The sequence below is a fragment of the Lates calcarifer genome, linkage group LG6 (genome assembly GCF_001640805.2).
Source record: "Lates calcarifer isolate ASB-BC8 linkage group LG6, TLL_Latcal_v3, whole genome shotgun sequence".
Taxonomy (NCBI): Eukaryota; Metazoa; Chordata; class Actinopteri; family Centropomidae; genus Lates; species Lates calcarifer.
The window spans coordinates 14,033,339-14,046,265 of NC_066838.1; the positions used below are offsets into that span (position 1 = coordinate 14,033,339).

The following is a 12,927-nucleotide window of genomic DNA, read 5'->3' on the forward strand; positions in this document are numbered from 1 at the left end:
AAATAATCATTACACAAGAATTTGGCCCAAAACTTCTCTCGAGGCCTAAAAAGCCCGTTTGATTAAAAAAAAAAAAAAAAAGAAAGAAAAAAAAAAAAGTCTGACGTCATAGCCTACCTGCCTGAATAGGTGAAAGGCCCACGAAGGCCCTCAGCGTCTCATGATGATGACGATTAACTTCTTTTGCTGCTTTCAGGGATGTTTGTAGCTTTTTTGTTGTGGCCTGTGTGGTGCTACTGGCTATACTCGGACACCACTAAAATGTTGACCTGAAGTCAGTTAACAACTTGCTTGCTCGGCTTAATCAGTGTTGTCCTCCCTGATGACAGAGATGTCCGGCTATTGGCCGAGACCAGGAGGGCACGTCATCTCCATCAATCAGGGACTGCTGTTTCTCCTCTGAGGAATGTCCCCGCGGTAACGTCCAGCTGCCTGACCATGCGTTACTTGGATGCATGAGAGGCCGGGCATGAAGTGCAACCCCGTCCAATGATTATGCAGGGAGAGAGGTGATAATGACTTCCTATCAAGAGTTAACGGCCGAAGGGGAGAGTAGCCCTCTGTTCACGGGCTGCTGCCGAGCAAAAGAGGTCATAAACCGGGACCTGGGCGGCAGAACTTATCCTGAACTCGGCAGTCGTGATGAGGAGGGAAAACCGGAGGTGGAAGTCGCCTCAGGATTTAATTCTCCGCATCCTCGCTACTTAACTCTCTCAAACAGTTTGACTCTGTGCACCTCTTCGGACAGCCCTCCTCCTCCTCCTCCTCCTCCTTCTTCTTCTTCACCACTACTACGACATTATGAGATTCTCGAGGGCTTCTCGGCACCGGCCTGCCCCCACTCGTCCCGTGTCCCCTGGCGGTGCAGGGCGCAGGGGCAGGGCTCTCCAGGACGTGGATACTGCGCATCAAACAACAGCGAGACGCGACTCGACGACGATTTTGGGTCACTTCCAGAGCAAATTCAAATCTATTCTCGCAACGGCCCCGAGATTCACGTCGCCGTGGGAAGTTCAGCCAGCTCGGACTGTAACGTGGCTGATTTGGATGAAAGGAGTAAAACTTTTGAGTGGATGAGGGTGAAGAGGAGTCAGCACCGGGCGGGTAAGTTTTTGCCAAGGGGGACATGAACACGAGAGAGGGGGATAAAGTGATCTTTTCATTTATCCAGGCTAAATGGGTTTATTGGTTTTGATTTTTTCCCCTATGGATAACTTTCATTCATAGTTGGCAAAGTTTGGTCGAAGTTTTCTCCTCAAGCTGGAGGAAAAAAAAAATAGCTGACGTGTTTTGTGCGTCACCGTGCACAATTTCCTCCGTCACCAACAAACAAAAGTTCAGTCGGAAAAATAGTTCCCCTACTTAAAAAAAAAAAAAAAAAAAAAAAACAGATGAAAACGTAAGAAAGGCATCACCATAGCTGTTCACTCGACGCCAGATTTGAATATGCCCGTGAGGGCTCGGTTACTGTTTCCTTAACGGTTCCATGTTAATGTAAATCTGTTAGGTTATTTAACATTTTTGCTCCACCTACTATTCCAGACAGGATTTAAACTGTACACAGTAGCTGGATGAAGTACAGTAAAAAGGCCTGCTTAGCCTCACTGTATATGCAGCCAGAGAAAATGATCAATTATTTACCCTTGCCCTTACTTACCAGTAGCCTTTGAATAATGCAACACACCATTGCCTGTCCAGACTCACAGGAAGTTGAGTAAAACTTACTCTTGTGAGCTGGAGAGCTCCCTGAGTATTGATGAGTTGTCTGTTTGTAATGAAAGCCCTTGTGTATTGATTTCAGTTTGCAGCACCTTTACATGTGTCCACCTTTTTAACATAATTGCTGTCACAGATCATCATTTCCCTGACTGATGAGTCCTGGGCAAAGAGCCCACAGAAGAATACATATCCCAGGCTTAAAAAAAATACCAATAGCCTACTAATGTGAAAAATGCCTATCAATCTTCAATTTTATGTGAGTTATAGTATCTTATATAGATCCTTCACTTGATCAATAATGTCAGTTGACTGACTGGCCACTGTACTTGGGTTGAGATTCATAAATTTTACATGAAGGAAGATTTACAACAGCGGTGGTCCAGTCTTTTTTTTTGTCCTCCACAGAACAATCTCTGATTGCTGTAAGGGTGCTGCTGACCCAAATGTTCACTGACCAAAGATGCAGGTTGGTCATTACCACAGACTGTTATGTGGTGGTGAAAGGCCTGGATTCTTCTGCAAGGAATCATCCAACAAACAGCAAAAACAACAGCAAAATTCAGACTGGTAGGGAAAATACTGTGGATTTAACACAGTATTTCTGATTATGTTGTGTTATGGAGCCAGTGTACATAAAAGGTCACACCAAGACCTCTAATTTGATGGCAATGTTTTGTGAGATGCACAAAACTACAATTTATAATCTCAAAATCCAGATTAGTGGGCAAATTAATGTGCATTTAAAAACGTAAAAGTTCCGGTTATTAGGTAAAGACGTGCTCTTGCACACCTTGATAAACATTTTCCTGATGATGCCACCGTGACAGAAGCAAAAGGTGAAATCAGTATCTTATTGCAATGTTTTAAGGTGCAACAAAAAGAAAACAGCGATTTCTAGCTTTTCATTAACTTCTTGCATGTTCAGAATGTAGATTAGTGGGTAAACGTCTCTCTGATGATGCCACTTGTGAAGGAGGCAAAAGGTGACAACAACAACCTTTGACTGGTCTAGGAATCATTTTATTCATTAGCCACTCATCTGATCCAAATCCTTACACTTGAGAAAGCCATTTGCTCACACCCGCCAACCACACAAGACATCTCCTAGCACTACTGTTAGTATCTTTGTAACCTCTTTCTGTATCTCTCTGAAGGGGGATCATCTGTAGGAGTAACTCATTAGCGCTACTGTGTAACTTGTAAAAGAGTCATTAGTGAAAGTATGCTTTCCTCTGGAGGTTGTATTGGTTTTGGCACAAGACAAAGTCTCACGTATTCTTCCATGTTGAAAGGCCTCCACAGACCTGCTGTAACCTGATCTCCTGGCTCAGTGTATATACTCCCAGTGCGTCATTCTTCAATTATGCTTTGACAGCACCTGAATTACTGTGGGCTGGATGCCCAGATGACTGAGGCAATGTGTATCGATCTATCCCTTTTCTTCTTCCCTCTCCTTGGCTTGGAAGGCCCTTCCATTCCCTTTGCTGGCTGGCTATTTTTAAGCGTGCAAGTCATTCCTCAAATATTTAGTTTGATTCTTTTATGCCTTCTGGCCGGCATCAATTCTATTATCTTTGGAGCCATTAATCAGAATGTGCATGTGATTTGCACTCCTGAAAGCTGAAGTTCTTAATTACGTACAGTTCCTCTGTATTGGTTCTTCATATTCTCTGCCCTCTAATTCTCAGGCTAGCTTACCATGACATTCATTTTCTTAAAACACAGATGTCGACATTTATCCTATAACTGACCTTTCCATCTGCTATCTGCTTTTCCAAGTGGCTAGAGGCCCGTTAACCTTCCTCTGTATGAATTGTGGTGGGAGACATTGGGCTACACCTGGCACACTGACTCCATTATGCAGTGGCAGCAGCACATTTTCTCAGAGGCAAAGACTCACTGACGACTGTACCCACAATGTCAGCGATGAAAAATCAAGATATAGCTGCGGTCCCTGTCATTCATTGCACATAAGTAGCACAGATGATACTTTAATGTGTAACCCAGAAACCTCAGAGGAAAAAAATGGAGACATTTGTCATTAATACAGTGTTTGAAAGGATTTGTAAACTGTTAAACTGTCATTGACACAGAAAGGCCTAAAGGCAAATTATTAATGATTCTGATGAATACAGCTAATGGACTGTAAAGTTGTTTTGAATCGCCAGACATTTCTCCGACTACTTTCATACATATCTGCAATATACAACAACATCTTTTTTTATTTTTCTCTATGATTTGGTGAACTTGTCCGGGCTGTGCACAAACCTAAACAGTATAGTACGACAGCCCTGCAGGAAATGTGAGATGTTCAGATCTCGTAAGAGTCAGAGGTGTTGATTCAGATCTCTGCTCATTTTTCAGCCTGCAGTTTGTGATGTTATGATAGTGCACAGGTGTTTCTGTTATTACGTCCTCACCTTTAGATGACACCATCCACCTGTTTTACAGCACCAGAGGATTTTTTTGCACCGTGCCTATAGGCTATTGTTAAAGTTGATACCTCGGTGAAGTACGTCTTTGTTATACAGACAGAAAAATGGACCTGCAGGCTGAAGGCTTTAAACACACTGGCTCTGGGCCAACTCCCACAAATCTTTTTAAGTTTCTTTAAAATATTTTTAGGTCTGTTCATACTTTAATATTTGTTTAACTCATTTCCCTTAGAGGCAAACAAACCTGTGATTATTTATTCAATTTATATTTCTCATCATCAGTATCAGATATAGGCTTATTAATGTTTTAGTTAATTTCTGGGGATGTACATAAAAGTCTTAACTACATATAAATGGAACTGACGAAAGTTTATAATAGAAGAATTTTTCCTGTGTCAGCTCTATAATAATTTTTCATCTTATTTCCTGGATATGGGCGTGGATAATTTTATTCAGAAGGGTTTTGTGCTTCTTTTGTGAGTAACCTCATTGAGCTTGCTGACGCCTGTTTTCATGCCCTCTGTTCCCAGCCAGGATGCACATGACCTGTGGGTTCAGTATTGTTGGCTCGGGAGTCGGTGCTGTAGAGGCTGGAAGCAGCAGCAGCAGCAGCAGCATCTGCACGGATGTCCATCCCACGGTGAACGGGGCCCCGAGGACCAGCTTCAGCACCAAGCAGCTGACCGAGCTGGAAAAGGAGTTCCACTTCAACAAGTACCTGACACGGGCCAGGCGGGTGGAGGTCGCCGGCGCCCTGCAGCTCAGCGAGACGCAGGTGAAAGTTTGGTTTCAGAACAGGCGCATGAAGCAGAAGAAATTACAGAGAGACGGGCTGCTCTGCGACCCGGGCCCCGCGGCCCCGCACTCACGCGCTTTGGACACCTGCCCCTCTCTCGGACCGAACTCGCCAAAACACCTGCCCCTGAACTCCTGAGTCCCTCGCAGGGGAGCTGCTCGCTGCATCGTGCGTTAGACGCAGCGAAGGCGCATCAGCCTGCAGATGCTTTGATTCGCGTTTGCATCGGTTTCAATCAGGCATCACCTTTATTTGCTTACCACGATGGATGCTTATTGCAAGAAGCGCAATGGCAAGTTTCTTCATGCAAGGACGGGTCAAAACAATTTGTCATCCTCCCCCGGCTTCAGACTGGCGCTCTGATTTGAATATTAAAATTCAAGTCATTCCAATGCGCTCCTATCTACACAGTGTAAACGAAGATACAAAATTATATTAATTGACCGTAGAAACGGTGGCAGTCAGGCTGTTTATTTTGTACAATTTATTCAGGAACAGACTTTACTTGAATATATTTATTGAACAGGACACGTGCTTCCTTGTTTTGTTTAAAAGAACACAAAAATATTTTTCTTTATTTAAGCTCCACATTTATTTTTACGACGTAGATAGACAGGTCATTTTTAGCAGTTTTTTTTTCACAAATTATTCCACCAAATCACACTGCTGCTCTCAGTTTAAAGTTCGTCATTATGGAGATTTTTTCCTATATCTTTAAAAAAGAAAAAAAAGCTGTTTGTCTCCACGCATTTGAGGAAATTGTCGAATGCACCTGTTGTAGACAAAGCACATCTTTAACGTGATATGTTAGCAGATAATTATTAGGCTAATTTGGCAGAGTTCTAATGCTGCTTTAACGTTGTAGGCTATATTTAGTCCGCTTTGTAAGGTTTTCATTATCCTGAGTCCACGGAAAGATTAACATGCCATAATTGACTGATAGATTTATTGACCGCTCGTATTAAGAGTATTGATCCGTGGTGATCCATCTATTTCAGGCACAAATCTGGGAGCATTTGCATGCATCTGTAACTGCACGTTAATGGAATGTAGAAATATCACGATCGGGAGTTGTTGCGTCTTTTATTACCCCTATACATGCATCAGAAAATGATAATTTAGCTTGAACACTCATGCGGGAGAGCAGACAATAAAGCGCTGTCTGTGCTGTTTTGCAGATCAACCAATAAATTTGTGGTGGGCCCCAGCAGTTCGAGCAGCTAAATATTCCTTCCAGATTCACATCTCATCTCATAGAAAGTAAATGATTATCAACTCGGCCCTTAAACACTGTTATGTTCCCGGCATCACAGTGCGTTTCTATCATGTTAATGTCTATTTTAATATCAAGATATGGTCCATCAGCTACATTAATTTTATGTTGGGGAATATTTTTGTTTAGCTTTCAATTAGCGGTGTGTGCACTGGATATGAAGGTTACTGGAGCCCAAACGGATATTAGTGATAACAAGGCATTCAAGTCAAAGCAGCTGGGTTGTTGTGGCTTAGGAATAAAAAAGATAGAACCAAAATGAGCTAATTAGGTCTGTGTAAGCTTTTAACAGGTGTAATCATTGGATTTTGGCACCTTGATAAAATACAAATAATAATAATTATCATAGTTAATAGACAGTTGCACCTGGGAGTGGACGTGAAGGCTGCAAGGCCAGGCTAATATATGCAGTTACACCAGAGTTCACCTCTCACCTCTTGACCTTTGTCTTGCCTCAGGACAACGATGACCCGGTCAGCGGCTCAGAGAGAGAAAGATGGACCATTAATTTGGGTGACCTCGAAGTCTGAGCTTTTTCTCTTTCTCTCCTTTCTTTCTTTCGTACTCTGTTTTTTTTTTTTTTTTTTTTTTTTTTTTTTTTTTTTTCAACAAGCAACTTGGAAAGCTTTTGTTCTGGTGGTGGTGGGTCTCTGTGTCCACACAATAATATTTCATCGAGCTGAATAGAAGGGGGACCAGGCCATATGATAATTGTTCATATTATAATTCCATACCAGGCCAGATAATGCATTTTTTCCTACACCTAGAGCTAACCTCATTTTTGCCCTATCTCTTATTTTAATAAGCCAAAAAATATGCTACTGGCTCACTTTATAAACTGGATGAAAGAGTCTTTTCACCCATTAGGTTTTTGGATATAAACTACAGAACTATTTTTAATGGCAAAGTTGAAAAATTAAAGTTACTTGAGCACACTTAACACTTAATATGATTCCATGTCAGAGCCAGCATAAACAAAATTTTGCACAACTATTCATTACATGCTTGCTGCTTATATATTTCATACACATCTGCTTGAATAATTAAAAAAAAATTCAGACATTAATCCCTTCCAAACAATATCTTTTATAATGTTCATGTCATTAATATTAACTGAAAGCTAGGGAGGAATAAAAGTTCAAACCTAAAGGTCGGCAGAGGAGTTTCTGACAGCACAAACATTTAAAAGTTTTATTTGGAATTGATAGGAAGGATTTTACATGCAAGCTAGACTGGAAATGTGTTGAACCCAATTTATTTTTAGTTTGCATTTAAACAAAATAAAAACCATTAAGGCCGTCCTCTCTAAACAAAATAGCACAAAGTAGAATGTTTAACAAAACTATCAAATGCATCCATCGCATTAATGCAAATAAGCATGCACTTGTGAAGGTTACGAGGATGATGATGAGGACGATGATGAGACAATGTGATGGTAAAACCTGTGAGTGCAAAAGTGGTCTCTCATGTCCAGTGTTCCTGCTGAGAAGTGTGTTAGGTTGACCCTATTACAAAACTCTTTTATCATCTAGTGCAAACATGTTCCCTTGCCACAGGGCTTCAAGTTACAGGTTGTAATGTGCACAGAGGATGCTTGCAGCAGGTGTGCACTCAGACTTTTTTTTTTTAATCCAAACTTACTTTATCACAGTTTCTACTAAATAATAGATTCACTTAGAAATACACAACCATTTGAAATAGCGGCGAGAAAACGTGCAGAGGGAAAAACTTAATGTGAATTATAAGGATGAAGTGAAGGTGAAAAGAAGAGTGGATTTATTTTGGGTGAACTATCGCTTTAATTTCATTCTGTGGCAGCTTCAGCATTTGCCTCTCAATTGATGAAAGACGAACCGCATTGTTTGTTCAAACCTGACATTTAGTTCGAAAGCATTTGAGTGTGACTCTACTCTGATGAATTTGTGCTCGTCTGTAATTCGCTCCTGAAGATGTACGGCTGGCTCACTAGACTGACAGCTGTGGGGTGCTTATACACCAGCAGACATGTAGCGAATGTGAGGGAAATAAAACCAAAATAACTCAGCTCAAAATGTATTACTGCCACAGGTAGTAGCAATGTTGATATTGAACGAGTTAGAATTTTCCTCACCTGTATTTTCCTCCTCCCTCTAGTCTAGTTTATTTAACCAATTCATTGAAATCAATAAGAAACATGTTTACACAGTATAAGTATAATAGCTCTAACATTATTTGTAAAAGTAAAGTTTTATGTTTTGTTTTTTTTAATAGCACACGCCATCGGTGGTATTGAAGCAAGACCAGTGATGTATTAATTCATGATGAATGAGGCTATTGACAGCCTCTGTTTTCCTCTGTGTTGTCTTCTGTTGCAAGTTAGCTGATGTGGGCAGCTGTTACAATTCTCCTGAGGAGTGCTGTGTGGCATGAGCAATGAGGTAACATAAGCAGCTTACAGAATATCTTACATTACGTTCTAAATTAACAGATATAAGTGGGTTCCTTCTGAGCTCATTGTAATTAATGCTAAGTTGACCTAAAATTAACTTAATGCATAATATGCATGTAATATCCTCACCAGTGCTCAGGGGAATGAATTCAATTGATCAAGTTAAGCTCTTTCTAACTCTATGTGAAGCACTTATAGATGGTTCGGTTGTTGTTGTAATTACACATTATTTGAATGCTCTCCTCCCTTTTAGTTTTTCTGCTCATCTGATTTTACTGTTTTTCTTAATTTGCAAAGACTTTCATGCACTATTAGTCTTTTTGATCGTTCTCATTCACGTATTTGACTACCAAACAATTTGTACATCAAGAAAGTTGAAGTGAAGAGCACCTGTTTGTGTGTGAGTGTGTGTGCCGGCGCATGTCTGGATGCCCTGTGTACAATTACACAAATATGTGTTTTGTTTCCTAGGTGCTACTAATAAAGCGCTCAAAAAGATACAAAGCACTTATTTGAATAATTGTTTGCTCACACACGAATGCACACACACACACAAAAACACACACACACAAACACACTCACACAAATCCATACATAACACGTTTTGACAGAACTACACTGAACAACATGCACACCAATCCAGTCCTTGCCTTTCCTCTCTTGCTCCACTCCAGGGAGCAGATGTTTGGGGACAGCTTACAGCCTCAGCGAATTTCTGTGTACAAAGCAAACAGCAGCACTCAGCACTTCTGGCTGCAAAGGGAAATTTGCTCTTGAAAGGGAGGTGGGGGTGGGGGGTGGGGGGTAGCTTTTGAGTCAATGTAAGGTATCATGACAATGAGGTGGAGAAAAAAAAGTGTGAAGGGGTGCACGCAGAGGTGAAACTGTGTCAAGGTTGTGAGGCTGTTGCATAGGAAAAATCCCCTCGTTTCCTGAGACATCTGGTTGCTGTGTGTCGGAGCGCTGTACAGGACAGCTTCATGTACAGTACATACAGTATCGTCCCCTTGGAATCATGCAGCATCGGTAAAATCAACCAAGGTGGCCCCTGCTACATAATCTGATTGTCTCTGACCTCTCCTGTGCAGCTCTGGCTACTCACTAGTTTGGATTGCCCTTTCAAAAGTTGCAGACATGCACAAAGTGAAGGGAGAAAAAAAGGGAAAACAATGCAATGAGCCTTTACAGAGTTTGCTGATACTGCATTTGAGACATCAGCTACAACCTAGGACCAGCTATGCTAATGATGCCATTGATATAATCCACTGATTTAATGACACTGGTCCTGTGGTGGTATGCTGCCAGTGCTCTCTGCAGTTTGTAAAGAAAAATTGTAACATTACTTTAAAGAAGAATTATTATTATTAATGGAAATATCCCTATCTAGCCGACAGGACCTCTCATGAAATTTATAATAATTAATATAGTTATATGAAAGACATAAATAAAAATGTGTTTACAGCTGTTTTTCCCTTCCAAAACGTTTGCAGTGCAGCTTTACCACATATGGTCGGCAAGATGCTGCACACACAGTCTTATGTAAATGGACTCAAACATATATATACACTGTTACGTCCAAACATGTGTGCAAGAACACACATTTTGACCTCTCGTCAGTGTATTATAATCCCTAAACAAACCCTCATAAATGAGCCCTCCGATGCTTATTTGTCTGAACGAAGGCAGCCCCCCTCCTCGTCCTCTGCCTCTGGGGTGAGGTTGCCATAGTGACAGATTCATAGACATATGGAGAGAGAGGAGAAGGGGAGCTGGGTTTGGAGGGGTGGGGCTGCAGGAGTGAGGTGGAGGGGGTAGAGGGGGAGGAGAGAGGAGAAGGGGATGGGTACCGGTTTGAGGACGTTGGCGCTCTGTCTTTCAGATTCGTCTTTGTGTTTCATCTGTCAGTCAGCCATCCGTGTCAGTCTGGGCTCATTGAGGGAACAGTTCATGAACTTTTCTCAATCAAGTCTCTGTCAGGCGCCATCTTGGCTGTATTTCATGAGGGGAAAGGTTTGATTCTCGGCCGGCTTCACGGCCAAAAAAACATGGTATGTTGCAGAAGCGCCACAGGCAAATAATTCAGTGGAAATGTGTAACATTAAATTCATTTGGAGGGCTGCGTGTTCACATTTTTCAATCTCTCTCCGTTTTGGTGTTTACACCAATGACTAATCAACATTAGAAAAACAAACATACAGATGTTTTTGCTCCTCACTAATTAGATTCAGATGATGTAATCAACCTTTCAGCCAACCTGAGGACAGCTTGACAATGGACAGGGAGAGAGGGAAAGGGTGAGATAGTGGGGGGGTGAAGCGGCCATCAGAACTGGCCTTGCTGCTATAAAAACACATTTTTTTCATCAGCCATTTTATGCAAAAGGGGAAGACCAGGTGCTCAATCAAAACCTCACGCCTACTGTTTTATTTTTCATCTTCACCCCTCCCAGTGCTTCTCCGCGCAAACCTTCTGTGTGCCTTCCCTCTACCCTTGCACCATTCTTCTCCTCCTCTTCCCTCTCTTCATGTCATTCGTCTTCCCTCCTGCCTCTCCACTGCCTGCTCTCCAACTGATATGAGAGAGTGACCCGGTGGGCCCTCAGGGGTCAAGTGATACAAGGTCATTGGCAGGTCATCTCTGCTGACTGGCTGACCTCTAAAAGGACTTCTGGAAGGAGCCAATCAGGTCTTGCTCCTTCCCCCCCTAAGGCGGATCCCCCCTCCCCAGCTCATCAGCAGCCTGTGTCACATGACCAGGGCGAGGCGTCAGAGGGAGGATGATTAATGATGCTTTTAGTACCTGTTTAGAATGAAGCTGTCCACACCGCACTGTAATTACCCACTCCCAGGCGGCAGCTGCCCAACATAATTGCTTTTTGTTTGTTGACCTGGTTTATTGAGGAGAAAGATGGCTTTGGCTGGGTAAGATGGTACTATGTACAGTATACAGAGGTGAGGATGTATGTATGTTAAAAATTTGGGCGACAGTGTGTGTTTGAGATCAGCGTAATCTACAAAAGTGTGAGTGAGAGGGACTGTAAGTGCGCAGAGAGAAAAATAGCTTATTCAGAGTACATACTGTACACCTGTGTCTTTAAACAAAATCAAAGTACATACAGTATGTAGTTGTGGTATGTAGCCACTAAATGTAAGTCAGGAAATGTTGAGACATGCAACCCTCCCACATGAGGTCAGAGACAGCCACAGACCTCTTGTGCAAGGTTACTGCATACCACTGTGTGTTTCACAAGTATTCAACATGCACAGTTAAGGAGGGGTATGTTCTGTCATGCATAATTTATGTCAACATCTCAAACGCACAGGCGCTGCGTTGCTCTAAAAATTCAAAACTAAGTTCAGAAGGTCAATGGAAGAGATTCCCCCCAACCCCCTCCTTCTTTGGCTACATGCCTAAGGCAAATATGAAAATTTCAGTACCTGCAGCGCAGTGCCACGAGGACAGTGACAATGAAACCCAGATAAACAGCCCCTCGTTTGACCTATGGAGAGCATAAATTTACCGCCCATAAATCCTTGAGTGTTTCAGCTCCGTTTGGCGCATTTGCTGTGCCTCTCTACCCAGACAGAGAGAGGCAAGTGTCGGGTATCAGTGCTGCTGTATGAGCAGCTTTCATCCTGCTCCTGGTTCTCACATAACTCAGTCCTGCAGCCTTTATCACCGGCTCATAAATAACTAGGCTATCGCCTGATAATGTCCGCTTAATGCTTAGTCAATAAAGCCCACAGTAAGAGGGGCCTTTTTTAGCCTCTCTCCTGTACATAAATATAAACAGTGGAGTAGATTGATGTGATGGGCAGGCTCTTCCTACACTGGGACAAAAACAGGCAGCGTGTGGGCCCAGGAGCTGAAGGTGGGATGTGGGGCTGCAGGTGTTTAGAGGAGATAGTGGGCTGTAATGAGGGGGCTGCAAGAGAAGGGCTGAGTGGATAGCCTTGACTGATCACCTGTGAAAGGCACACACACACATATACACACAAGTGATAGCACACAGACACTAATGCACAAAGGTACATATGCACGTAGACACACTCATTCACACACCCACACACACACTAATGCCATCATTAGTTAACCCATTGGTGTCGATGCCTGGTGCACAAAAGCTCATCCTCCCCATTTGAAGGGCATTAGAGCATTATGATAAAGAGACTCCCCAATGAGCTGCTTTTATGTCTTGTTCTTGTTAAGAATCTTTTCTTAATCTATCGACACATTTGCGACAACAACAAGCATACGCTGCCGCCACAGAATTATA

At 42.3% G+C, this 12,927-nt stretch overlaps 1 protein-coding gene across 1 annotated transcript; it reads left to right on the forward strand.

Annotated features, from left to right (window-relative positions):
• The first annotated feature begins 498 nt into the window (after positions 1 to 498).
• On the forward strand, positions 499 to 8,266 carry hoxc1a (homeobox C1a). Its single transcript, XM_018666185.2, has 2 exons — positions 499 to 1,104; positions 4,685 to 8,266. Exons 1-2 carry the CDS (start codon positions 516 to 518, stop codon positions 5,086 to 5,088), a joined length of 993 nt encoding a protein of 330 aa, XP_018521701.1. The 5' UTR covers positions 499 to 515; the 3' UTR covers positions 5,089 to 8,266.
• The last annotated feature ends 4,661 nt before the right edge of the window (positions 8,267 to 12,927 follow it).

Bases quoted from the DNA above. Each gene is read 5' to 3' on its own strand.
- hoxc1a (XM_018666185.2), top strand. From the start codon at position 516: ATGACTTCCTATCAAGAGTTAACGGCCGAAGGGGAGAGTAGCCCTCTG. The intron at 1,105-4,684 runs GTAAGTTTTTGC...CTCTGTTCCCAG, and splicing joins GAGGAGTCAGCACCGGGCGG to CCAGGATGCACATGACCTGT.